The following is a 24685-nucleotide window of genomic DNA, read 5'->3' as shown; positions in this document are numbered from 1 at the left end:
TCGTATACTTTATAATTTCATATATTTTTTTTATTTTTTATTATAAAAATCCAATTTGATTAAATTAAGAAATTATGAATGTTGGTGGGTTATAAATAAATGAGGTTTCAAACCTCCACAAAATAAATCATTAATAGAAGAGGTTTAAACCCTCTAAAAAAAACCTCCTCAATATAAATTCGATATTAGAAGTTGTCAAAAACCTCTACAAATCTATTATAACTACTTTAACTGTCAACACTCAATTTCGTCCGGGTAAGTAAATAAATAAAAATAAAATAAAAATAAGAGAATAATAATTAATGGTGGGTAAAAAGAATAAAATAATAACTATAATACCAAACACAATATTTTTGAAATGTTAGTTTAATATGGTAATAATTTGAATCAATATTATGCTAATAATTATATACAATAATTAAAATAGTATATTAATATAATTTGTTGTGTCAGTTTCTTTTAAAGAGAAAAATATGATTCTAAAAATGGACAAATTTTCTGACAATAATTATAATCAATGTCTTGAATATTATTTGATTTTTTTCTCTTGGAACCAAGACATTTTCTTTCTCTATTTTGTTCATTGTCAATTAATTATCAATTAAGGAAAAATTGTCATAATATTACAATGTGTGTATATAAATACGCACCCTATGAAAGAAAAGGGGGCGAATAAAGAGAGAAGGAGAAACATGCAGAAGAAATAATAAAAAGAGAGAAAGATAGTATAGAGAAAAATAGGTTCTCACCCATAAGGGTTCTGTCAACTGCAATCACCAAAGAAGAAATAGGAGAGTACCCAAAACTAAAAAGGTATGTCACCTCTACACCATTCTTTTTCTCTTTTTATTGTACTCTGAAGTTTTTACTAAAGGTATTATTTTCCTACACACAAATAATGTTTTTTTCAAAATCATAAATTTTTTTTATAAGTATGTGTCGGCCTATGGCCAATTTCTTTCTTTTTCCCACCATTCTTAAATAAAAAATACAAGATCTTTAAAACCAATAAAAATGTCAATCTTGTTAAACCAAATCTTTGTCAAGTTCGCTTTTCAAAAATCTAAATCAATCTATAATAATATTTAAACAAACTCATAAACATTTTTCTAGATAAAGAACTACACGATCCCTGATTGTCCATCATAAATGGATATACGAGGAGCAAGGTCAATCCTTGTCGGGTTCATAAAACAAAAAATATTTTTTTGTTTCTTAATAGTTTTCTTTATATTATTATTTTGTTTAAGGAAAATTAACATTTTTCAAAACCACGTCAACTTTATACATTTAATTAAAGGTATTGCCTTTGGGCAGGCGCGATAGGGTGCTAACACCTTCCTTACGCATAACCGATTCCCGAACATAAAATCTAGTTTTCGCAAACCATGTCTTATTTTTTGGTTTTCCATAGTTTTTTCATAATAAATTATGGTGGCTGATGAATCACCATTTTTCACTATACACTTAGCTTCCAGCACCATATTTTGTTAGGGAATTGTGCTTAATTATCAATTATTCTTGCATTTTCATTATTTGGGCTCAGTTTTAAGACTAATTCTTATTTTATTTAATTTGAATTATTTGAGCTTACTTATTTCAATCATTTTGTGCAGGACAATCACGGTTGAAAGGTTGAGAAAGGATCTGTTGAAGATGACCGAACGGTCTACTAAAGCCTTGACCGAACGGTCATCTAAAGGAATGAATATTGAACAGTCCTGGGAGCTTTGACCGAGCGGCCTATTGTAAGCCTGCACTGAATGGCCGAGCATGGAACAGTCTACGGAAACCTCTACCGAGTGACAAAACTTAGAATGGCTTGACGGAACAGTCTGTGAAGCATTTACCAAACAATCTACTGAAGACATGACCGAACGGTATGTTGAGAACCTGCAATGAATGGCTGAGCACTACACTACCGATCGGTTTGCTGAAGGATTAGCCGAACGGTCTGTGGAAACCTAGCTCAACTGATTGAACCGTACGGAATAACCTTAGTGCATGAGTTCCCCTGAACTGAATGGTCAGCTAACACCTGAACACTGTTCAACATAATGCGTGAGCACGGGAATGGTTTTGTAGTGACCGAACGGTGAGCTAGAGCCTGAACTGAATTGACGAGCACCAGAGAATCGAACGGTCTCAGCAATTTCTCTTGACCGAACGGTCTTGTGAAGACTGCACTGCACACCATTTCCTAAGCCTGCAGACCATTGTTGACCGAACGGTGGGAGCCTTTAATGACCGAACGGTCAGAAGAGATGACCAGAGAACTCAATAGCAGTAGTGTTGGAAGCACATTCTGGGAATTCAAGAGGGTGGCCACGTCAGTGTTAGAATATAAATTCGTCATAGAATGTTATTGGATCAACATTAGGACCTTAGCGCCCAAATTTTAGGTCAGTTTTGTAGGACAAGCCCATTAGAACGGCAGTTTTGTCTTTTGGGGTCTATATACCCCAAAATCACCTTCACTTTACCTAAGTCTCCCAGCCACCACTACGCACCTGTTCTTGGGGAGCATTTTCTTCATCCTCCCCTTTGGGGAGGTTTAGGTTTTATTTCTTTTGCATTTCCATGTATTGAATTTTGTTTACAGTGCAATTTAATAGTTGAAATCGTTATTACGTTGAATTGTCGTTCATTTCATTTTATCAAGCTTTGCCACGCTCGTTTCTTCTTTGTTACTGTTCATTGTCTACTTCATTGCTGCGTTTTGGCTTTACGTTCACTGTTCATTTCGTGTTTAAGTTCATGTGGTGCATTTTCAATTCAGCTGTTGTTACGTTTTCTACATTTTACTCTTCATCCTCTTTGTTGTTCACTACTGGAATTCGGTTTTCATTCTTTCATTTGCGTTCTCGTTGTTGTTCTTGATTTAGAATTTACGTTTTGAGTGTCTTCGTTAATTATGTTTCTGTCTCTGGTGCCTTTTCCATTTGCAAATTCATGTTCTGTTGTTTAAGTTTTGTTTTGCTGTACTGTCGCGTTTTCAACTTTCATTTCTACTGCACTTTGAATTTTGCACATTTACTGATTCAGCATTTACTGAATTACCGTTCGGTTTATACAATTACACTGTTCGGTCTCTAACAGGCTTTACTGTTAGAGACCGTTCGGCTTTCATGTCTGTGCTCATTTCCTTTTCCTTTCTTTAAAGACCGTTCGGTCTCAATGTTATTATCGTTCGGTCTCAATGTTATTACCGTTCGGATTCCTATTTGATCGTTCGGCTTTTACTTCTGCTATTCAATTTATAGTCCACCGTTCGGTCACTCCTTCAGACCGTTCGGTCCTTCATAACACCGTTCGGTTTTAACACTTATTGTTAGAACCGTTCGGTTTTCTGCTTTCACTCAATGCTATTAATTTTGTTTGGTTGTCTTTAACTTCCAATTTTAATTTAGTTTAATTCTCTCTATAAAAACACTTTCAAAACCCCCCATTACGTGTTTGACCTAAGTCTCGAACCACATTTGGTCCTAGAGAGACGACCTAGGAGTCACTTCCTAGCACTATACTGAATTTTTAATGCACAACAAATTTGATGGGCCACGACAGCCGCATCAGTGGCGACTCCCAAAATCTTTTTCTCAAACCCGTTTGTTTTCGATTTGCCGTCCCGTCGTGATTCCGGTTACGACACTAACAATTGAGATTTGAAAAACGTCCCTAAATTGATTTGTGAATGGTAAAAACTTCCACAAATTAAAAAAAGAAGAAAAAAAAACTTAACTGAAGAACAATTTTTGGTGGTGTTACATAGAGAGTGATCGGCCATTCGCATTTTAGAAACTCTTCTACTTTTTTTCGTTTTATTAGTATGATAGTAACTTACATTTGAAAGAGAATTAAAATACATTTTATTATTTTTAATATTTCATGATTGCTAAGTTGTAGAAATAATCCAGTTGTTTAAAATGGATATAAAAAACATGCTAAAAAAAGGGGAACCAAACATGGAACATGTGGCCTCAGAACTTGGACTTGACTTCAACAAAACCCCACCTACCGATAAGCACTTATTTGCTACCATCTCTTTCAAATTAAGATCCTTGTCCCCCACATTTAAAACAGATCCTCCCTGAAAGATCTAGATATTTGATGGCTATCGTTTTATCTTACATATTAATTTTGTAAGATAATTAAAGATAATTAGATAGATATGTATAAATTTCCGAGCATAGAATCGAAAAAAATTATTTGTTAAATATGTGGTTGGTGTTGTTAAGTTGTATATGTTTATGAAGATGAAAAGGTTTTTAATAAGTTTTGAAAATTATGGAGATTTAGCTTTGTGTAAAACTTGAATATTTAGGTTTAGTATATTGATAGTTGAGATGTAATTTAAGGTAAAGTTCAAGTTTATAGTAAATAAGTCTGGGAACGTGTTATTTTGATGTGTGTGATAGAAATTTTTCAATTTAAACTTGTGGAATGATAACATACAATAGTGTCATTTAAATGTAGCTCTTAAGTCGCTATTTATGATTTTATGAAAGGAGAAAAAAAAAAGTCCTTCAAGTAATTGTAGAAAGGTGAATTAGTTGTATTATCACATGATAGCACATGATTTCTCTTTAATATCTCTGTAGTAGGTTCAGTAGTTTTTCATATATTTAATAAAAAAAATTGGGTTTTTGATTGAGCTTTTGTTATTATCTTTTTGTTGAACTTAATTTTAATAATAAAATATAATGATCTATTTTAATAAAAAGTCGTCGGTGTTCAAGATTTGTAAGAAAAAAAAAGACTTATTTTAACATTTTGAAAACAATTTGATTGTTTATTCATAATGGACTATATGTGTATTTTGGAGATATAACGCTGACCAAGCTTTTTTATATAACTAATTTTTTATAGGTATAAAACTAAACTACTTTAAAATTTGAATCGGTGGAATAAAAAAGTTGAGATGAGTTATGACAAAATGTTGAAATGGGTATGGGATGAAATTTGCTTAAATTTGACCCTCGTTTACAGTTAGAAATTTCATTGAGTTGATTTCAATTCGATCAAAACTTGAATGAGTCAATTTTGATCAAATTTGATTGAGTTAATTATGACTAAAAATTGGCTGGAGACATGACCAAAACTTGGTAAAATCAGTTTCAATCAAAATTCGATTAATTTCAGTTGAGTCAACTTTAACCGAAAATACATCAAAAATTGATTGGAACAATTACAACTGAAATTTAATCGAGTTGATCTTGACTAAAATTTAACCAAGTCAGGCACGAACAAAAATCAGCCAAGACGATCACTATTGAAACTTGGTTAAGTTAGTCCTGACCGAAATTCAGTCAAGTCATTCGGATCGAAAATAGGCTAAACTTAGTCAAGACAACAATAATCGAAACTTGGTCATGTTTGTTCAACTAAAATTTGATTGAATTTGACCAAGTCAACCTTAACTAAAAATCCACCGAATTCGGTCAAATATACCAGGACTGAAACTCAGTCGAGTCGATTACAATGAAAATTCCGTTGGATCGAGTCTTGCCAAATTTTGGTTGAGTTGACAAAACCAAATTAAACTGCAACTTTATATACTTTTAAACAAATAAAAAGTATAAAATAATTAAAAATATAAAATAAAATAGTTTTATGTTAATAAATAGTTAATTGAATTATAATTTTCAAGGTTTAATTTTTTAAAATTAAATTATAAAATATTACAATTTAGTTTTTAATATAAACAGGTCAATATTTTTAATATAATATAGTATAATTAATTAATAATTCAGTACAAGTTAATTTTACTCTGCAAAATCTCATTCTTCACAGCCAAAACCTTTAATAGAATGAAATTAAATTAAAATATGTGTGAGAGCAAGAAGCAACTTAACTTCAATGTTAATTATAATTGGATTCTTTATCTTTTCAAATTCTCTTTACCTTAAAAAATTAGCCTCGTAAATTTGAAAACTAGAAATATGTTAATTAAGGTTAGGTTTAATAGGTTCGGAGGTCCCTATATTTGTGGGTTTGTTTCAATTGGGTCCTCCAATTATGAAAGTGATCAATTGAGTCCCTAATTTAGTAAATCTGATTCAATAATAGGATCGTTGTTAAATGGAGTTAACGATGTTAACTTTGTTATCAAGTGGCAAGCTAAGGCATCTAGATGGCATCCTTCATGGATTTTTAACATTTATAATTGTTAAATATATTTATTAAATATATTAAATTATTAAACATAACTTTGTTAAATAAATGAAAATATAATTGTTAAATATAATTATTAAACATATTAAGTTATCAAACATATTACGCAATGTTTGTTATTTTGAGGTAGCTTCTGACTGAGAAATTGGGGAAATCTGCGAAGTTAGGGTTCGTTGGTGGAAATGGCATTGTGCTGGCATTTGGGGAGCATCGCTTTTGCGTGAGAAATTACGTAGACATAAGCTTTCGTTGTATAAAATTGTAGTGATCTATCGGTGGTTTTGAGTAGAAGCAGGTAATTTTTGGCGGTGAATCACGTGGAAGAGTTTCGCGAAGGTCGTTGGAGGTGTAGCACGTGTCCAGGTTAGTAAAAGTTTACTTCTTTGTATAATTTTGACAATGATGCATGGTCAGTCGTGGTCCCCCATGTTCGAAGTGGTGTGGTAGTGTGTTATTTATGTGTTGTAGAAATTGGTGTTGAAAGTGGTCCCCCATGTTTGAAGTGTCGTAGTAGACCGTAATTGTTGTTTTGCTTTATATTGGTGTTGCAATGTTGCAATGTGGTCCCCCATGTTTGTTTCTTGTGCTTTTTGTTTTGTTTAAGTTATGTTGTAGTTGGTCCCTGTGTTTCCTTGTCCTGCTTCTAATTTTATATAATTTTTGTTGTCGTTGTCGTCTTATTATTTTATAGGATATATCTGTTATAGTGTATTACATGGAGGATCATTTTGAAGTTGTTTTCCACCATGGAGGTCACTTCACAAACGATGGGCCACTTAAGTATGAGGGGGAAAGTACAACTCTGTCTTTTGACCCAGACGTGTGGAGTTACTTCATTATAGTCAGTGTAGTAAAAGGACTTGGATATGATGGATTTAAGGAGTTGTGGTATTGTGTAGGGGGGGTTCTGTGTTAGATGATAGGTTAGAGGCTTTGTCTGATGATAGAGGAGCCATGCACATGATGAACTTAGCTAGGCTAAATGGAGAAGTTCATTTATTTGTTGTTCACACAATGTGTGAACCTGAGATCGTACACTTGTTAGAAAATGTTCCACATAATATAGGTGAAGAAGAAGTTCAACCTGTGATGCATGATAGTGATGATGGTGAGTGTGAACAAGTTCATGATGAGTGTAAGGAGGTAGGTGATGGTGAGTGTGAAGTTCCTGTTTCAGAAGAAAGAGCTGAGGGAGATGATGTTGTAGAAGGTCAAATTGAAGTTGAATGTAATGTGGGTGAGTCCGAAAGAGATGATGCTGTAGAAGTTCAAATTGAAGCTGAATGTGATGTGGGTGAGTCCGAAAGAGATGATGTTGTAGAAGTTCAAATTGAAGCTGAATGTGATGTGGGTGAGTCCGAAAGAGATGATCTTGTAGAAGTTCAAATTGAAGTTAAATGTGATGTGGGTGAGTGTGAAAGAGATGATGTTGTAGGAGGTGAAATTGAAGTTGAATGTGATGTGGGTGAGTCTGAAAGAGATGATGTTGATGTTCGTAGTTGGAGTTGCAGTGGTGAGGATGCCAATGTTGATTGCAATGTGGATGTTCCTAGTATGGATGACCTAGTTGACTGTGATATCCAAGAAGAGGTAGGGCATGGAGTTGGGAATTGGTTTGGTGAAATTGAAGTTGATGTGCAAGATGATGGACCATCACGGACTCGCATTGCAGATAGTGATGTTGAGGATGGTATAAATACTGAGAATGATAGAGGTCTGTCTGATGATAATTGGGAATCAGAAGAATTGGTTAGTGTAGGAGAAAGTGATGGAGAAGATGATGAGGAAAAAAGTTATGGAAAGTTTGTAACATTTACTATGCCTAAAACAATGGTGGATTACAAGTGGGATTTGGGCACTTATTTTGCTAACAAGCAAGATATTCTGGATGCCATAAAAACATATGCAGTAGAAAATGGGAGAAATCTAACATATGTTAAAAATGATAAGAAGAGAATTAGAGTGAAGTGTTTGGGTGGTAAAGGAAAGTGCCCCTGGATGGCATATTGTGGTTATATGAATGCAGTACGAACGTGGCAATTAAGGACTGTTGTTGACAACCACACTTGTAGTAGAGAGCACAAAGTCAAATTACTTAATTCAAGGTGGCTGAGTAAGAGGTTGGAGAAAACCGTGAGAGAAAATCCCAAGGTCAAGGTAGGGGAAATTCGTGACAAGATAAGTAGAAAGTGGAATGTTGGTGTATCTAGATCCATGGCTTTTAGAGCAAAGTCCATTGCTTCAGACCATGTTGATGGGTGTTTCAAAGAACAATATAAAAGGATCTATGACTATGCGAATGAGCTCTTAGCTCGTAATCCTGCATCCACAGTGAAGGTGGAAGTGGAAGAGAATGGTGATGACCATATTTTCAAGAGGTTCTATGTTTGTCTTAAGGCCTGCAAGGACAGTTTTGTGTCCTGCAGGCCAATTATAGGACTGGATGGTGCTTTTTTAAAAGGTAAATATGGTGGTGAATTGGTAACTGCTATTGCAAGAAACGTAAATGACCAGATGCTACCTCTAGCATATGCCATTGTGGAAGTAGAGAATAAAGAAACATGGAAATGGTTTCTGGAACTTGTGGATGAAACATTGGTGGGGAGGTAGTACATGCATCATTGACATTCATATCAGATCAACAAAAGGTTATTCACATGCCCTTTTTTTCCTAAAAACATATTAAACCTTTCCATTATTATTGATATGAGACCTTTAACAACACTGTCAATTTCAAATTACAGGGCTTAATGCAAGTTTTTGAAGAAGTGCTCCCTACAGTTGATCATTAGTTTTGTGTTAGGCACCTTTACGCAAATTTCAGGAAAAAATTCCCTTCAAAGCAGCTAAAGCGGATGATGTGGAAGGCAGCTACAGCAACTCATCCACAAGTCTGGGAAACCGAAATGAGAAAATTAAAGGAAGTCAATCTCGAGGCCTTCAAATACCTTATAAAATTTCCTCCCAGGTATGATGATATTTCCTAATCTCTTGAAATGTGATTCAATTCATAGTTGTGAAATTGGCAGATTCAAATACCCATATTTCCTAATCTCTTGAAATGTAGATACTGGTCACGATCAAGGTTTACCACCAATGCTAAGTGTGATACTTTGGTAAACAACATGTTAGAGGCATTGAATAGTGTATTGCTGCATACAAGGTCAAAGCCAATCACAACTATGTTGGAGGATATCCGCCTTTACTTGATGAACAGATGGGCAACAAACCGAACAAAAATAGCCTCATTGTCTAGGGTGATTTGTCCAAAAATCAAGAGTAGACTTAATAAGGAGTCCCAGCTAACCAAATTTTGGATTCCTAGGTAACCATAATATATTTTCATTTATCATGTGTTAAACAGTTTAAGTGTATGTGTACTTTCTGAATTTTAATTGTGTTTTTTCAGCTGGTCAGCACTGCAGCTGTTTGAAGTTCGTCATGTGTCCCAAGTTGGCGACAAGTTTATAGTTGATATAGACAAGGTTGAATGCACATGCAGGAAATGGGCTATCTCAGGCATTCCATGTTGTCATGCGTTGGCTGTTATGAAGTTTCTGAGTTTAGATGCAGATGACTTCATCCCTGTTTGCTTTAGGAAGTCAACATACGAAGAAATGTACTCTTCCATTGTGTATCCAATTAATGGTCAGAATATGTGGAAAATTACCCCATATAATGATGTGCTCCCTCCAAAAAAGAGAATATTGTCGGGGAGGCCCAAAAAGAAAAGAAGGTTGCAGGAATGGGAGTTAGTCAGGGACAAAACAAGAATGAGGAAGGGTGGTATACATAAAAGATGTGGCATTTGTAAGGAGCTGGGTCACAACAGAACTTCTTGCCAGAAATCAACCCAAGATGGTGAAGTCAACCCTGACCAAACACAACAAAGCAACCCAACAAATGAAGAAAACATACCATCATCAAATCAGCCTTAAGCAAGCAAGCTACAACCAATTCTGATGTTTACTGGCACAATGCAGCTGCGTTTTTTGTACCTTGTAATGATGTAAAAAATTGTGATGTTGAACCTTTTCTGATTAATACCAGTTTGTTGTAATGTCAACTTTGCTTTTATGGAATGTTATCTTTGCTTTTATGGAATGATTCATACCAGTTTGTTGTAAGCTTTTGTTATTTAAGAAGTTTTGTCTTTAGCTTCCTGTGTTTGCAGTGATTACTTCTTTAAGAAGTTTTTTTATCTCTGTGTTTGCAACACAAGGAATAACTCAGGGTTAATGGGATGACCTGATGACTGTAATTTAAAATGTCAGCAGCTCATAACTCAAAGCTATCAAATGTGAAGCTGAAGCCAATAGTATCTCACCAATTTATCTGTGGTCTGAACAGGATAACAATGTTGTAATTTAGCAATATAACAATGAAACTGCTTATTCTATAAATTGAAACTACTTATTCTATAAAGATGATTTAGCATTATATGGACTGAATTTATATGGACTGTATACATTCAGCAGTAATTTAGCAGTAATTTTGTACACAGTATAAAGATAATTTATAAAATAATTTAGCAGTAATTTATAAAGTAATTTATATGGACTGAATTTATATGGACTGTATAATTCAGCATTATATGGACTCTATATAAAGATAATTTAGTAGTAATTTTGTACACAATATATGGACTGAATTTATAACAACTCTTCCATTTCATTCATTTCATTATTTTCATTACAACATACCAAACCTACAACAAAGTTACAAGAAATCATCCTTTCCTCATCAACATTGAAACTAAAACTATCTGTATTACACATAAAACAGACACCAACAACATCACCACCTTCATCCACTTTTGAACAATGAAAACTGATTTTTGTAAATTCACTATCATTTTCCTAGTATTATCCATGTCTTCACTCTTCACCAGTGTTTCTTTCTTTCCTTCAGTGTTGAACAAGCTTCCCCTTTCGTCACCGTGTGAATATATATATATATATATATATATATATATATATATATATCGTGTCATGGTTTTAGCATTTAAATTTATTTTATTTTATTAAATTGTCTATTTTTATGACTATACAGAAAGAGTTTTCATAAGTTTTAAAAATTATTGAGATTTAATTTAATCTGGTGTTCGAGGTACCATTCGATGTCTCAATTTTACAGAAATTAAATTTGAAATAATTATTTCATTGTATTTGATAGCAACGTTTTTATTTGAAGTTGCTGAGCCACTAAAATAATTTATAAATAGTAATCAGACATAGCATTTAACGGAATTTTATGATTTTGTATAAAAAGAAAGTGTTTGTAAACAAAAATGAAGTGGTCATAATTAATGACTGGTTTTTCTAAAACCTTATACTCAGTTAACCACTTTGTCTACTTGAATAAACGGGCTTATATGCTTAACATGTGTCAAAATTCTAAACAATTTAAAGAGAATTTGTATTTCTTTTTTGGATTTTTGTGTTGTCTATACTGAATTCTTAAAATATATTAATGTTAATGTATCAAAAATATTTAACATATTTTAGAATATCAAAATGGGTGTACATAAGTATATTTTAAAATCTTAATATAAAATACTACTAAAAATACCAATAGCCAATATATACGGATTTAAAAGAGAGAAAGTTAAAGATAAATAACATGTATAATGGGATGTTCGCACGAGAAAAGACAATAAGACGTGGAAACGAGTTGCATTATTTCATTTCTAAAGTAAAAAATCATTACCATTCTCATCCTTACATTCAACTAGTATAAAATTTGTATTTTATCTTTATCCACACATAACCAGTATAATGTTCAGACTTGTTTTTTTACTATTTTAATATTAATTATTTAAATTTTATAAAGAAAATCATAACAAAGAAAATATGTAAAACCCTGTATAATTAGCAATAATAATTCTGTGTTAAATCAAATTAATGCACACTTCAAATCTGTTTTCCCTCTGCTGTGCACTGAAAAACCGTGTCACATCATTCTCTGAAACACGCACCACGTCACACACTCAGTGCATTAAAAACGCACCAAGCGCTGCATGCACGCATGCCATCTGTCACGTTAGAAGCTTCTAAAAGCTGTAGTGGGATCCAGGTGGCAGTGCGGGAGTGCACGACCGTTTGACGAGGAAGAGAAAATGATTTCTCTGAAAACACTTCACTCCATTCTATGCATTCACCTTCTTCCTCACGAAACCCTGGCCATTTCTCTTCTCCAGCTTCTCTCTAAGAACCTTCATCTTCTCTCTACCATTACTCACTTCTTTCAACTCCAATCAACTTTCTGAAACCGTAGAAACGTTCACGGGCCAGTAAGCTTCATTTTGAGCCGAACTTCTTTTGATCCTGTAACCGGTAAGTTTCCAGCCATAACCTAGTTCTGGAATTTCTAGGAACACTGTTTCAGTTGCATGCAAGGATAAAATCTGAGTTTCTGAGTTCTCTTTGGTTAAACCTAGTTGAGGAGCGTAAGAAAGAGCTTGTCGGGTAGAAATTCCTAGTTGGGAAGAATCAAGTTACACTGTTAAACGTTCACTGCTAGACCAGGTAAGGGAAGCATATATGTTTAATTTATACTGTATGTTGTATGATCTGAGTTACATGTATGAAAAGTATGAAGTTTGAGCTGTTATGGACGTTGCTGATATCTGATATGATTTCTGGTTTTGATTGATCTGTCATGAACGAACACTGCTCGTATGTACTATATATGTTGTTGATGTTGATTTAAATGCATGTTGATTTGATTATGTATGGATGGAGTATGGTTATTGTATAGTTGGAATGATTAAAATGTTGAAATCTGTATGATGATGATGTTTAAGGTGAATTAAATCTGGAATGAAAGTATAAAGTTTATAAATTGGAAATCTGGAAAAATTCTGTTAAGGTTGAAAAAAAATCTGAAATTTCAAATCATCCCCTCTGATAAATGACGCTCGTCCCTGTACGGTCATAGACCGTTCGGTTTTCAGTAAAATGACTTAGATTGGGATTCCTTCATTTGGAAGGAATTCTGCTCGAGAACGAGCGTCCCCAATTGAATTATCTGAGCGTTCGTCTAACTCAGCAGTATTGAAATATTTAAAACTTTATGAATAAGTAACGCTCGGTCTTATACCGAAGCGTTCGTCCTTAATATCGTTCGACCTTATGTCGAACGTTCGTTCTACAGGGCGTTCGGTCTTATACCGAAGCGTTCGTCCCAAATAGCGCTCGGGTTTTGGCCAAGCGTTCGTTCTGATTTATGCTCGGTCATACACCTAGCGTTCGTCCAAAGCAGGGTTCGGTTTTATAACTGAACGCTCGTCCTTATCATGAATTCTGAGCGAACGTACTTGGCGTTCGTCCAAAGTTAATTATTGAACGTTCGGTCATTGACAGTAAGTGTTGTTTTCTGAATTAAACATACTCTACTTATTTATCTAAGTTATCCTGTAAGGTATTTATCCTCTTGATTCAACCTAAATTCTTTGTACTCAAAATTTTCTAAGTATTATTCTGATCTTCTAAACTCAATCCCATTTAAATTATTTAAGTATTCTTAACGTCCGTAAGTGGACAAGAGTTCGTTTCTTTTGTTCAGAAACGTGTAGACAAAGGTACATTAATAATTTCGCTCTTATTTGATTAAAGGAGGCATGTTGTTAATGTTACGAGAATGGAACACTGAATGAAAATGTGAATAAGAGAACTGGTTAATATGGGCGAATGATATTTTGAATGAATTAATGGAAGTGGATTTTAACGAGCGTTCCAAGGAGGAACGTCTCAGATGTTGAATGTGTGAAATTTGGTAAAGTATGAACCTGGATAAGTTAAGCCTCGCGGTCCATCCTGATATTCCGTGATACTCCTCTTCAAGTAGAAGGGGGTAGTCATACGTGGGAATGGCAGGAGACCCTAGTCCATTGAGTACTTCGGGCAGATAGGGTTAACCTCGAGTGGCAGCTGGGAGATTTGATCAGTTACTACACCACTCGGGTGCAAGGACGCTTGTAACTACATGGTTCATACAGTCCGGACGGTCTGTCTTAGATATGTATTTCTATGCTTGATAATTGATGAGTTACATGTTATATGTTTGGATTTAACTGTAAACGTATGTGTTGATTGTATAAATTAAATATTATAAGCTTACCCTTGCATTTTCCATTGTGTTGTCTACTGTCCATGTGCTTTCGTCTTGTCAAAATGCAATGATCATCCGTTGTGGATGTGAGCAGATGGTGGTGCATCCCTTGAGCAAATGCTGGAAGAAGAAAATTTGGATGAAGCTAATCTGGTGGACGTTGAAGTAAAGGCTGAGCCTTAGAGTGCTCGTTAGATCAGGACTGTAAATGTTAGTGTAGTTTCAACGTTCGGCCAAGTAATTTGTTAGGCCGTTCGTCTTAAATCTTATATTCCTCTATTTTGACGTACGTTGTTTTTATATCAAAGAACGTTCGTTCCAGGTTTTCCCTTGTATGCGTTATGCGCGTTCTTTTGTACTGATGCCGTTTGGCTTTTAATCCTGATTTAATGCAAAGACTGTTTATGTTACTGTTAATTGTAATTAATTCTCAATTATGGTAATTACTGTATTTTGGGATGTTACAAAATATAATATTATTAAGTATTTAATATAAAAAAGACTCATTCTTATTTCTTCAACATCAAATATTTATAAACAAATTATAACAATATAAATTTTAAATTATAGTATTGAATGATAATTGGATAAAAGTAAGAGAATTACATATAATATTACAAAATTACAAGTAAATAAAATTTCATGATAATTAAAAGCATCTATTAATTTTACAAACCTTAAGGAAACAAAGTTGAAATAAATTTTTTTCTTTAAAAAGTATAAAAATAAAACAAATATTCAAGATCAAAAATGTATTTCTACTTTCTTTCTTTAATTCTTAATAAAATATCTTTTTTCATACACTATTAGAGATTATAATTATAATATATTATTTGAACGAAATCGTAGTATATTATATACGTCCAAGTATGACTCGAAATGTAAGTACATGACCTACTTTTTGTTAAGCACATGTCGGCTATTAAGTCGATATAGACCCAACCTACACTTACTCAGCTAAGACAACATCATGTTAATTGTACTTAGTCACAATAATTCATAAGTTAAGCTAAAAGATTTATAATTAATTATTATAATTCAAGATTAACAAGCAATTATGCCAAATGGCCCAGGCCCATCTAGATAAAAGCTCATGAGTAGTAAGTATAAATAGCATATTTTAAGAAGTACATTGATTACATTCATTAATTACCACATTTATTACCTATTGACGCACTTGATTAACTTGAGCATCGAAATGTCTTCTGTAGGCACAACCCCTACTTGACTAGGAGGGACGAGTACCATTGGAGAGGATGAGTACCCCTGAAATTGAAAACTTAAAGTGTTTAAAGTGCTTGTTGGAGTCTATACAAAATATATATATATATATATATATATATATATATATATATATATATATATGGCCTTATAAAAATAATTGGAATGTGATGCACAAATAGAGCCTGTTGGAGAAACTAAGATATTTTCGGTACAAGAAGGTTGAGGTCTACAGATAGGAGCAATAACGGATGAAGAAGGAGAGAAGGTTATAGGTCAAGTTCTATTTCACAATGCTAACTTATTCTAATGGATTGTAGCCAACCTTCTAAGGGTCGACCCAATGGTGGCCTCCCATATGTTGTCTATCTTCAAAGAAGCCAGGTCAGTCTTGCAAAAAAACCTAGAAGAAGAAAGAAGGCTAGTCGCTAAGGCCAAGGTAGAGAAGTTGTTACAAGACATATTCGTTAAGGAAGCATATTACACAACATGGCCCAAGGATGCCCACCCACTATCTAGCATCGACCAACCCATAGATGGAGTACACACTACGTAAGCATCTACTAGGTTTGCTCACTAAGGACAACCATATGACGAGTGTCCTAAGCCAAGTCAGGTAAAAATAAAAAAGCATTCTTGTAAAGACGAAAAGTATAACACTTGACACACTAACCTAAAAGCGTGCAGAGAACCCCAACTGTTTGGATGAAGTTCTATTGGCACAACGTTAAGAAGATGTAGAACACCCATGGTGAACTCGTCAAATGGTAGTTGAATATGTCGTCGACTAAATAAAAACATATACATATATAAAAGAACTTCTCCCTTTAACCATCTCAGTCATGGCATACGTTATCTATGGCGCTTACCCTCGTAAAAGATAATGTGTTCTCTACCCCTTCATTCACGAACATGTATATGTTATTCAACCACGTGTTAAGTATCCTCAACCACCTAAACTTGGAGAAATATTTCCTCACTAAGGCTTTATTCACATGAGATGATTTGTGGGAGATGATTTGGGGGAGAGTGATTGAATGGATTTGAGGGTAAATTTTTTTTTTGTTTATTTGAGTGGATTTGGAGGTAATTGAGAGTGGATTTGAAAGTAAAGTTTGTGAGAATTAGTGTAGGATTTGATTGATGTGACAGATTCAAAAAATTTGTTTAATTGGTGGAAATTGAAGATTATCAAAATGTCCCTAGTTATTAAAGTAATATAAAATGTTATTTATTAATGTTATATTTAATTGTAAAAATGTTGATAAAGAGTAAAAAATTAAAAATAATTATTAAAATTATTTTTTAAAAAGTAAAAAAATTATAATTTAGTAAAACGAATTTATTTTTAAATGTAGTATTTGTTTGTAATATAATTTACTACCAAGTCACTTGTCTAATGGCCTTGTTACAAGATTTGAAAGTAAGAAACAAATACAATTTACACAAAAGAAAGAGGAAAGTGGGGCAATGCAGCTTTGGCTTCTCTCAAAGAAGGATTTACTGATTTTTGGACAAGCAAACAAGTCTCATAGTTGCTGGGAATGAGGATTTTAAACTGCTGTCAACAGTGGCTATAGTAGCAGCGTTTTGTGCACACCGACAAGGAAAAACATGAAACTGCTGCACCAAAAATCAGTTCCAATATTCATCTTTTCTTGCTCAAATCTACTTCCTAGGATGCTACCAATGTTGTAGGACTATCTGGGATACTTCTGCACCGAAAATATAACTCAAACGTACCACCACCAAGTAATTAAAACGTAAGAAAATTAGCCCTGCTACTTCCAGAAAATGCTAAACCAAAATGCACCACTGGACTTTCATCAAACAGTTTAGGTGCAGAATTTTCAAACAACTCAAATCAATCAATTAATCGGTTTTCAACGAAAGGTGACACTTAAAATGAACTAAGGATAGGCTTTAGAGTAGATTTAAAAAGCAAGAAACACTTACAAGTTGTGTAGACAGTGAATTTGAACTCAAATTCAAAATAGGTAAAACTGTTTGTTAAAATGCCTAAGAGAGTTTTGTGACTGATGCACCAGAATTAAAAATTTTGCTTGGCACTAGTTCACACAGCCTTTTACTATGCAGTCTTTTGTTAATTCTAAATTGTGTACTTCTTTTTAATCAATTGAACCAAGCTTTTGCTACCAATTTAAGATAGAATTCGGTGCAATAATCACATCAAACAGTCAATACTAAAAATCTACAACTTATATCAGAAAAGTGTTGAAAAATTGGTGGTTGGGATAACACTTTTGCACAAATGAATTGGAACACTTAATTTTATGATTTGAGCAACTTTGTTTTACCAAATAGGACTTGTATAAGCTAACAGTACATGCTAACTATTTGCATATCAAAATTTCACTGTATGAGTTGCTCTTAACATCCAAAATTGGTCCAATTCACCAACCAAATTTCAACAAAAGATTCAAATGGGAATGGAAACAAGTCTTATGACTTTAGGACAAAAATTAAACTTGAACAAGATTCTAGGATTGAATTTAAAGATGTTCAGCAATGAATTCTATACTGAAACAGATTTAAAACCAAAAGAACTCAAGCAAAGATTGGTTTAATTCGGTCAAGTTGTTGTAATGTATTTTTCTGGACTTTGCAGGATGGTGCAACCAAGTTTCTTGTCTTAGACAATTATTGTTCATATGGTATGCACACATTACATTTGCAGCATTCAAACACATCCAGAAATGACACTTCCATACCGTGCAGTTTCAAAAATATAAAATTCAAATTTTAATAAATTTGGTTACTACATTGGTACTACACTTTGAGCTCTTTGAATCATTGCTCTTATGATGTGCAGCTATTGAATTACTTCTCATGTCAAGTAGTTTTAGCCATTCATAGATTGAACTCAGAAATTTTGACATCAATAAACCAAATGAACATAACTTTGACATGACAATATAAGAAATCAAAATTAAAAGACTTAACACAAAAATTAACCTGATTAAAATGATGAAACTAAATCAAATAAAAGCTGAAACAATTAAATGACTCGATGGACAACTACTGAAACCCAGAAATCAATGTAATAGTGCACTATAGAAGCAAAAACATGAAGTAACTATGTTGACAAATTAAAAATGAAAGAAAAATTACTTAATTGGAACAACCACACAACACCATGAGCAACCGAGGCTCTGAATACCACTTGATGAGGTTGCTCCAGCATGGGGAATGGGTTGAAGACAGCGAAAGATTGAAACCAGATTAGGCAGCAAATATGTAGCAAATATGGGTAATTGGTGACATATCGACCGTCCACCACCAACGACTACGCTCCATGGAATCGAATATGGCGTTGTTGTGAGAATGGGGAACCGAATACGCCGCTATTGCGAGAATGGGGAACCGAATACTACTGCGCCTGAAATTGAATACAACTCATTTGTGAATGCTTCGTAGGCCTCGAACCAAATACTCCAGGTATGAAACCAAATACGGTTCCTTCAATTTTGTGATGAAGCACTGTTCATCATCTTCTTCACCTTCAAACACGCGCATTCCATTTAACGACTTTCTTCTTCATGCCATCAGTTCCTTCTTCGTCCTCATCTACAACCCTGCAACTCATAAAGAACAAGAAAATTGGACAAAGAAGATACTGCAATACTAATCTCAGGCGTTTGCTCTTTGTCGTCAATGGAAGAAAATGGCGTTGCTCTTCGTCGTCAATGGAAGAAACCAAACAGATTACACTTTGAACACTGGCTGTGGAGAGACTTGAGGGCGCTAATATATTAACTCCTTTGAATCGGTTCAACTGTTCTTCGCGTCTTTTTAATTTTAAATTCTTCGAATCGGTTATTTAATTTTGCTAATCGATTTTCTATATTAAGCTGATATACACACAAGGAATTATATAATAGGTTAAGGGTACATGTGACATTTCAGTAACAATCCCTCCAAATCTCTTCACTTTCGCAGGTGATGAAAAACTCTTCCATCCCGCAAATCCATCTTCAGCGTTCCTCGTTTTTCCTCTCATCCGAACACAAGTTCACTTTCATTTCATCGCTCGCATTCGCCTCTGAACAATAAAATTTGTTCAAGTGAACACTGCGTAAGGGATCCACCCTATCATATCCTCCCCTCTGAAGTAGATTGTCCTCGGCATACTCCTCAGAGGGATCTTCCTTACTCTCTATAATTATCTTCGAACTATATCAAGCACCCTTGATGACGTAGCACTAAACGAGGATAAGGATTGTCTACTATCATTACTCATCCCCTTCACCAATAATGTAAAAAAGACATTATAACAGGTAAAATGGACCTTTTATTGTCCTCGATCCTTGAACTTCAATCATTGTTTTTTTATCTCTAACCATTGATATCATCACTAACATCTCACACAAAGACCCTTAATTTATCCACTCATTAGCATCCATGCTAACTACTTACTATAACCATTATAGTAATACTATTATCAACATAACATAATTTGAAGCATCACAAGTACCATGATCATCATCATACATACAAACTCTTACCCAATTATAACCACAAATAATCATAATCATATACACATATAACATACAACCACAAACAAACAAAGGTAATTTTCCCCATATATTGGTCAATTAAAAGATTTTGTGTACAACCCTAAAACACCACTCATCTTCCTTTACACTAACAGTTTTTCGTCACTCTTTCTCTTCTTCTCCCAAAACGACAATCTCCTCTCTTCTTCCATTTTCTCCCTTTGATTCAGAGTTTATAGATTTTCTAAAGGTTTAATAGGTTCGGAGGTCCCTATATTTGCGGGTTCGTTTCACTTGGGTCCTTCAATTTTAAAAGTGATCAATTAGGTCCCTAATTTAACAAAATTGAGTCAATAATACCCTTTCCGTTAAATGCAAGGGAATCTGAATGCAAATTAAAAATTGTAGAAATTGCCACGTATTAAGCTCATGCCACCTGCAAATAAAATGATGCCTCAGCATGCCACCTGTTTAATTTGCATTCAGATTCCCTTGCATTTAATGGAAAGGGTATTATTGACTCATTTTTGTTAAATTAGGGACCTAATTGATCACTTCTAAAATTGGAGGACCCAAGTAAAACGAACCTGCAAATATAGGGACCTCCGAACCTATTAAACCTTTTCTAAACACCAAACCACCCATTAACAAATTTTTACACCAATTAAATAAAAATAAAAGATCTTAAGTAAAAATATTAAAAAACAAAACATAACAATTATGTTCTAAACAAAAAATCCAAAATCTCAAAACTATTTATTTTTAAAATCCTTATCTTTTGAATCTTGCAAAATTAAAAACAAAAATTTTAAAAACATAATAATAAATAATTATAAGAAACAAAAAAAATAATAAATATACATATATTGAATTTCAAAATCCAATAAATTTTTTAAGATATTTTAAAATCCAATAAAATGCTTTTTTTTTTTTAATTCCAGTATAATCCTTAATTAGATTTTAAAATTCTAAAGAATCTTTAAGCATATTTGAATTTAAAATTAAAAAAAATCTTTAATTAGATTTCAAAATTCAATAAAATTCTTTACCGAATTTTATATTCCAATAAAATTTTTCATGTGATTTCAAAATTCGATAAAATCTTTAATCAAATTTCAAAATCAGTAAATTAGTGTTTATTTAATTTAAGTTAATATTTTATATAAAAGAACATAATTGGCATGGATGGAAAATTTAGGTGTGCAAAAGAAACAGTTGGAAGTGCAGGAAGAAACCCACTGTGTCTAATGCAGTCTCTCAAAATCCCAAACTGGAAGTGAGAACCCATGTGGGGGCCATTTCTTTCTGTACCCCCACACTTTTTCATGTGCAACCATGGAATGGTTAAAAGGTCAAATTGTCTTCCTGCTGCCACCACCGTTTGTCAACGTCATCACCGCTCCTTGTCTAGCTGCTGTATCACGAGTGAAACAAAAAAAATAAAGTGTTTTACATTTCAAAAGTCATTTTTACATAAACAAAAAATTTGCATAGTATTCAGAGGAAAATTTCAGATTATGCTATCTGAAAGATACTTCCAAATTACACAATTCATAAGTTTTTCTTAAGAAAAATAATAGCTTCAAGATTGCATAATCTGAAAACTTTTATTTGTCGTGCAAAAACATGCCATTCAGATTTGCATGTAATAAATAAAGAAATAAAGTACTGGTTTGTACAATCTAAAAAATTTTCTTTTTATAAAAAATGATATTCAGATTGTGTAATCAAAAAGTAAAGAATAAATTACAAATTTCATAATAAAAAAATCGAAATCATACAATCCAACAGCTTTATTTTTATGCTAAAAATTTCATATATATCTCCTTACTAGTGCAAAAATAAAGACAATGACTTTCTATCTAAAAGTATTTGTCTTCAAAGAGCAAACAAGTGCAGAATTACCAATGAAGAGGTAAAAAGAAAAACAGACAAATTCATAGGAGAGAAAGCCAGTCTCCAAGGAAGAAACATTTCTTGAGCAATATAGTTTTAGCCTAAAATAAATCGACAACAGCAATATTTAAACAGAAGTTAAACGAATGTCAAAAAATTAAAAAAAAATTATGTTATTGAGCATCCACAGATGATAATGATCAACAGCAGCATCACCATTGCTTTTGTCAAGAATTTTTCCCAATAAAACAATAAAAACAATCTAAGTAATAAAGCATGAAGGAGTGCCATAAGTAAAATGAATAGTGAAGGGTTCCATAATCTATTAATAGTAAGGAAAAAGTTCTCATACCTTCAATGTGTGAGAAGGCATCCCACATGCAAGAACCTCTACCACCCTCCTTGCAAGCACCTTCTATCCAGAAATTTGCAACCCGCAATTTAATGTCTAATTGAACAGCTTTCCCATCAGTTACAAATACAAAATTATTTATCTTAATATAATTCCATTCTCCTAATAATTGGTCAAACACATTGATCCAAGCTCTCCCTATCATAGAACATTTTAAATCCTAAACGCCTTGTTTTCTCACTATGATTACAAATTGCAAGAAATTTTGAATAAAAGGTTGTCTAGTTTGGTTCTAGCTACCATGAAAATCCACAAGATCGAAGCCAAATTTAGGATATATTTAGCAGAAACCGAGGAAGCCTGTGTATAAGAAAACAAAGTAAGAAAGATCAAACATTCTAAGCACTGCAGGGTATCTGCAACCAAAGAAGGATGAATCAGTAAGTTTAAAAGACCAAGAATTTCAAAGCTCAAAAGGCAAGAAGAATTAGGTGAGGTGCAGTCAATGTCTAGAAATCCAAATTTAATTATGCTACGTAATAAGTTTAGCTAAAACACATCAAAGTTAAACTCTGACACTATAAAAAATCAAGTATTCCCCACCAAAAATTGTGTCCAAGCACGACAACTCAGAACTAGCTCTGAAGAAAAGAGAAACAAACAAAAATAAAGTATAATAAAATAAAATGAATTGCAACATAAACTTCCTACGGTGTCCGAAACGCCAACACTAATCCAGTGAAAGCTAAAACACAGATCTTGAACCCAATATTACCATGATAACAATGGCATAAAAGATGCCTCTTTCCCAGAAAAACTGTCGACAGTAGAGACCACAACAGCTGCAGTTATGCTAGAACCCTAGGGCAACAATAATGAAGCCCCACTAGAAGATAGATGTCACTCCACACGGCGGGACACCGATCCACAATGCCTGCAACTAACTACTCTCCACACAGAAAATCTTCAACTGAAAATAAAATAAATTCTCATGACAAAACAACAAAGACACCGAAAGGCAACAATCTTGTTATTAATCAAAGCATCATGAAGCCGAAAGAGTGTCTATATTCACCTAGCCAGTAAAGAAAAAATTCTATTAAAAATGAACTAACACAGCCCGATAAATCTACAGCAAGTTTGCACAACACGATTCAACAATTTTAAAACTAAAATTCTCATTTCATTTCTTTCCAAGACTCGTTAACCACTCATTCAGTTGGCTTTAGCATTTCCCTTGACCTCCCCACCACAACACCCACCACCATGCTCATGGTGGTGGTGGTGATGGTGGTGATGATGATGGTGGTGGTGCTGCTTCCCTTTAAGCTCCTTCCTCATGTCATAAGCATCTTCTCCGTCCGCATAATACTTAGCCTCCACATCATGAATCTTGTACCCCAAGGTCTCTGTGTACAAATTGAAGGCCGCGCGGTTGCTCTTGCGCACGTGCAGGGACACATACTCAGCACCAAACACCTGTGCGAGAGAATCCAACATAAGACAGTCAAAACAAAAATATATAAATATGATTTTTCCTTAATTACAATCTTCATCATCCCTAAATATTTTTTCGCAATTTTAGTTAATTAAAATCCGGTTCTTCTTTAACGTAATTTCTATCTCTTAATTTTCAATTATCCACAAAATTGTTCAACTTTCAAATTCAATCTTCAGCAACTATTTTGTCAGTTTGATATGACAGTTGAGAAAACGCATCAAGCTTGCATGTCACTAAATGAGAAATAATTAATTATAATTTTAAAACTAAAAATTGAACAATGTTACTAGAAGTATATTAGCAGTGGACCTGTTCCATGGCGTTCTGGGCGGCGGTCATGAGTTTGGTGGCGAGACCGAGTTTGCGGTGGGTGCGGAGGACGGCGAGGGAGGTGATGTGGCCGTGGCAGTCGGTGGTCTCTTCCTCCATCTTGGCGAGGACGTAGCCGACGATGCGACCGTTGTAGTCTTCGGCAACGTAGAGGAGCTGAGGCCAGGAGAGGATATGGTAGAGATAGTACTTCATCTGGTAGTTCTCAGGGAGGCAGAACAGGTTGCAAGCCTGCATCGCCAGAAGATCCTTCACCGTCGCCTTCCTTATGCACACCATTTTTCCCCCTTTTCCCTCACTCCCTATTGATGATTATGATTGAATTAGGGCTCCACTATCCATTCTATAAAGCTTATCATTTTTATTTTTCTTTTTTCTTAAATACTTTAATCTATAATTATTATGATTCCATTTAATTTTCAATTTGAATCTGTACCAAAATTTGATCACAAGCTTTCGGCCTTGCTAATAATTTTTTTTCTCTGATTTCATTATGTCATAATTAAAATAACAAAAAATGTAACTGACTTAATATTAAAATTACTAATAGTTAAAAGATAAGAATCAAAATTACTTATGAGAGTT

General features: G+C 33.8%; 1 protein-coding gene and 1 pseudogene across 1 annotated transcript; one reads left to right on the top strand and one right to left on the bottom strand.

The window, feature by feature from the left end:
• Positions 1-6886: 6886 nt before the first annotated feature.
• LOC148192373 (uncharacterized) lies at positions 6887-9149 on the top strand (annotated as a pseudogene).
• Positions 9150-23276: 14127 nt separating this feature from the next.
• Positions 23277-24424, bottom strand: LOC124821958 (N-terminal acetyltransferase A complex catalytic subunit NAA10-like). Its single transcript, XM_047293896.2, has 2 exons — positions 24080-24424; positions 23277-23748 (listed from the first exon to the last, which is right to left on the bottom strand). Exons 1-2 carry the CDS (start codon positions 24377-24379, stop codon positions 23485-23487), a joined length of 564 nt encoding a protein of 187 aa, XP_047149852.1. The 5' UTR covers positions 24380-24424; the 3' UTR covers positions 23277-23484.
• Between the last annotated feature and the right edge of the window lie 261 nt (positions 24425-24685).

The sequence above is a fragment of the Vigna umbellata genome, chromosome 9 (genome assembly GCF_029865625.1).
Source record: "Vigna umbellata cultivar VRB3 chromosome 9, Vumbellata_1.0, whole genome shotgun sequence".
Classification (NCBI taxonomy): domain Eukaryota; kingdom Viridiplantae; phylum Streptophyta; class Magnoliopsida; order Fabales; family Fabaceae; genus Vigna; species Vigna umbellata.
Note: the sequence above shows the minus strand (reverse complement) of the source record. Positions and strands in the feature narration are given on the sequence as shown.